Below are 3,210 nucleotides of genomic sequence, written 5' to 3'. Positions count from 1 at the left end.
GAACCCCTGACCTTGAGCGGTCCACCCACCTCGGCCTCCCAGAGTGCTAGGATTACAGGTGTGAGCCACCGCGCCCAGCTTTGTCTGATATTTTTAACTTCAGTACGTATAATTGGATCCAGTTGGATTTAACGACTGAGAATTTGGAAATAATTTTGAGGTTTGTCCATTTAAGGTATATGTTTTCCGTTTTGTAATATTTTTGCAGGAAAATCACCAAAATATGAATATCTCTTACAGGCCTAATGGATGACGATAAAAAACACTTTTGTTGTTGGAACTGGTGTTTTAGGTCAGTTTATTTATTTGGCAGGATGCGCAGTCATTACATGGAGACATTCCACAGAAGCAAAGGGAAATCACCCTGAAAGGTTTCAGAAATGGTGCTTTTGGAGTTTTGGTGGCAACCAATGTTGCTGCGCGTGGGTTAGACATCCCTGAGGTTGATTTGGTTGTACAAAGCTGTCCACCAAAGGTATGTGTTTTATGCTTAGATTTTATTTGGTTTGTTTCTTTTGGGTATTAAAACAGATTAGAGATTGTATTGTTTATTTGCATATGATTAATAACAGCTACCTCTGAAATGCTAGGATGCTAAGGGTGATTTAAAAATGCATGTAATTAAAATGATAAAAATTATAATTCTCAGCACTGAGAATTGGGTAGAAGTACAGTCAGTGGCCAGAGGTTGGAAAGATAGCTTATGGTGGTAACTGGTGCAATTTTGAGATGCACCTTGAAGGTGGGTATAAGAAACGATGTGGGGTGAGGCTAAAATAGATATAACTGCCTGAGCTAGTGGGCAAAAGAGAATAGACCTGTAATTAACAACTTCTTTTGAAGGATAGCTTCACTGGGAAAAAAGAAAAACAACCTCTGTGGTTAAAGATGCTTAGGTTCATGGATTATGGGAATTTATTGGGAAGGACCCTGAAGCATTGTCACCGTGGTATGAATAGTGCTTCACATAAATAAAAGTTATTCTAAAGGAGCTGTTCCAGTTACTTCCAGCATGAAGACCTTGTAACCTCCCCTCGAATTGGCAGATCCCTCACAATTAAAGGTTGCTTACAATAACAGGAAAAATACCTCATGACTATGAATTCATCAGTTCTTTTTTTTTTTTTCTTTTTCTTTTTTTTTTTTCCTTTTTTTAGACAGGATCTCACTCTGTTGCTCAGACTGGGGAGGGCAGTGGCATCGTCATAGCTCACTGTGACCTCAAACTCCTGGGCTCAAGTGATCCTCCTGCCACAGCCTCCCAAGTAGCTGGGACTACAGGCACATGCCACCACACCCAGCTGATTTTTTTATTATTATTTTTGTAGAGCCAGGGTCTTGCTATGTCCCAGCCTGGTCTTGAACTCCTGGCCTCAATTGGTCCTCCCATCTCGGCCTCCCAAAGTGCTAGGATTACAGGCGTGAGCCACTGCCCTGGCCTGAATTCACCAATTCTTAAAAAGGAAGTCCCATACACATGTGACATGGACATTGTTTCATGAGCCTGTAGACTTGTGCTGTCCAGTTTTGTAGCCACTAGCCACATGTATGTTGAGCATTTGAAATGTAGGTAGTCTGAATTGATGTATGTACTGCGAGTGTAAAATACACATTGGATTTAACTTTTTATTATGCACTCTGGATTTTGAAGACTTATAAAAATATAAAATATCTCAGAGACTTGTCTTATATAGAGGTAGTATAATGAAATGATGAGACTTGGCTGTATTGAATTAAATAAAATATGTATATTGTTAAGATTAATTTAACTTTTTCAGCTTTTTAGTGTGGCTACCAGAAATTTGATAATTGGAATTACATATTTACCTCTAGTGAACAAGCACTATTTGGATAATGTTCTTTGCAAATTTGCCTATAGGATGAGGGGCCACTGTAGAGGTTTTAAAAATTGCCACAGGTCTTTAATTTAAATTGAAGTGCTAAGGGACCTCCTACCTTGTGCCTCCAGATACATAACCACATTTGTTAGTGTTCACTGACCTGCATAGCTGCTCAGGTGTTGATGTCTTTTCGTTGCTCAGTGTCACTCATGTATTTTATTTACTTCAATAGGATGTAGAGTCCTACATTCATCGTTCTGGGCGGACAGGTAGAGCTGGAAGGACAGGGGTTTGCATCTGCTTTTATCAGCACAAGGAAGAATATCAATTAGTACAAGTGGAACAAAAAGCGGTAAAACTATTTTTCTTAGTTTTTATTCAGCAAATGTTGAGTTCTTTATTCAATTTTTATTCACTTTAAATTGTTATTTTTATTTCTAGCATGTGGCCATGACTGAAAACTTGTTAGGTACATGTTGTTTTATGTTGTCCTATGATAATAAAGCCCATTTCGTAGTAACTTTGCATTTGAAAACAGTGGTCTCATTTTCATGTTTGAAAGGCAGTTTTCAGACAATGATAATATGAACACCACCAGAAATATTTGTTTGAAGATTAGGGGGTTATAGGAATTGCTTGAAAACCAAAAAAGAATGGAGGTATATCAAAAGGACAAGGGTAAGGAGATTGACTTTCCTTACAGAATAATTTGTATAATTTATGTAGGTACTTCCCCCTCCAGGAGGCAAGGCTTCTCCCTTCTACCCTTCCCCTTGAGAGGACTTAGTGATTTACTTACAAAGACTAGAATATGGTGAGGAGTAAGGACTTGACAGTGGAGAAATTAGCATACACTCCCTGGGCCAGGTGATTATGATTCATGTCATCAGTGATAAGCGTGTCCCCCTGGTACGAGGTGGTGAGACAGGCTTACACCTGTGTTATTCTTCTCCAAAACACATAACACCAGTCTATGCTTGAGAAAAATATTAGACAACCTCAAATTGAGGAACATTTCACAAAATACCTGATGAGCACTCCTTAAAACTGTCAAGGTTATGAGAAACAAGACATGTAGTAACTAGACATGTAATAAAGTCTGGGGTTCAGTTAATAGTAAATTTAGCAAAGTTGATTTCTTTGTTGAAACAAATGTACCATAGTAATGTAAGATGTTAACAATAACAGAAACTTGGTACATGCTATACAGGAACTCTTTGTTATCTTTGTAACTTTTCTGTAAACCTAAATGCATTCCAAAATTTATTTTTTATATGTAATAAATACATTTGGTGAATATAAAAAATCAGGGAACTACTAATTTTGATGAAAAACAATTGATGGCTATTGTTCATTAAACTATGGTTCA

General features: G+C 37.6%; 1 protein-coding gene across 1 annotated transcript in view; it reads left to right on the top strand.

Annotated features, from left to right (window-relative positions):
- The window catches only part of DDX21 (DEAD (Asp-Glu-Ala-Asp) box helicase 21), a 26,265-nt gene that overhangs the window by 15,947 nt on the left and 7,108 nt on the right, over positions 1-3,210 (top strand). The window contains exons 9-10 of the mRNA XM_012658922.1: positions 314-475; positions 2,074-2,245. Of these exons, the coding sequence (XP_012514376.1) occupies positions 314-475; positions 2,074-2,245 (334 nt within the window). The remainder of the gene's footprint in view (positions 1-313; positions 476-2,073; positions 2,246-3,210) is intronic.

This window comes from Propithecus coquereli, unplaced genomic scaffold (assembly GCF_000956105.1).
Source record: "Propithecus coquereli isolate 6110/MARCELLA unplaced genomic scaffold, Pcoq_1.0 Scaffold117, whole genome shotgun sequence".
Classification (NCBI taxonomy): Eukaryota; Metazoa; Chordata; class Mammalia; order Primates; family Indriidae; genus Propithecus; species Propithecus coquereli.
The sequence above is the reverse complement of the archived record's forward strand: the minus strand, read 5'-3'. Positions and strand labels throughout refer to the sequence as shown.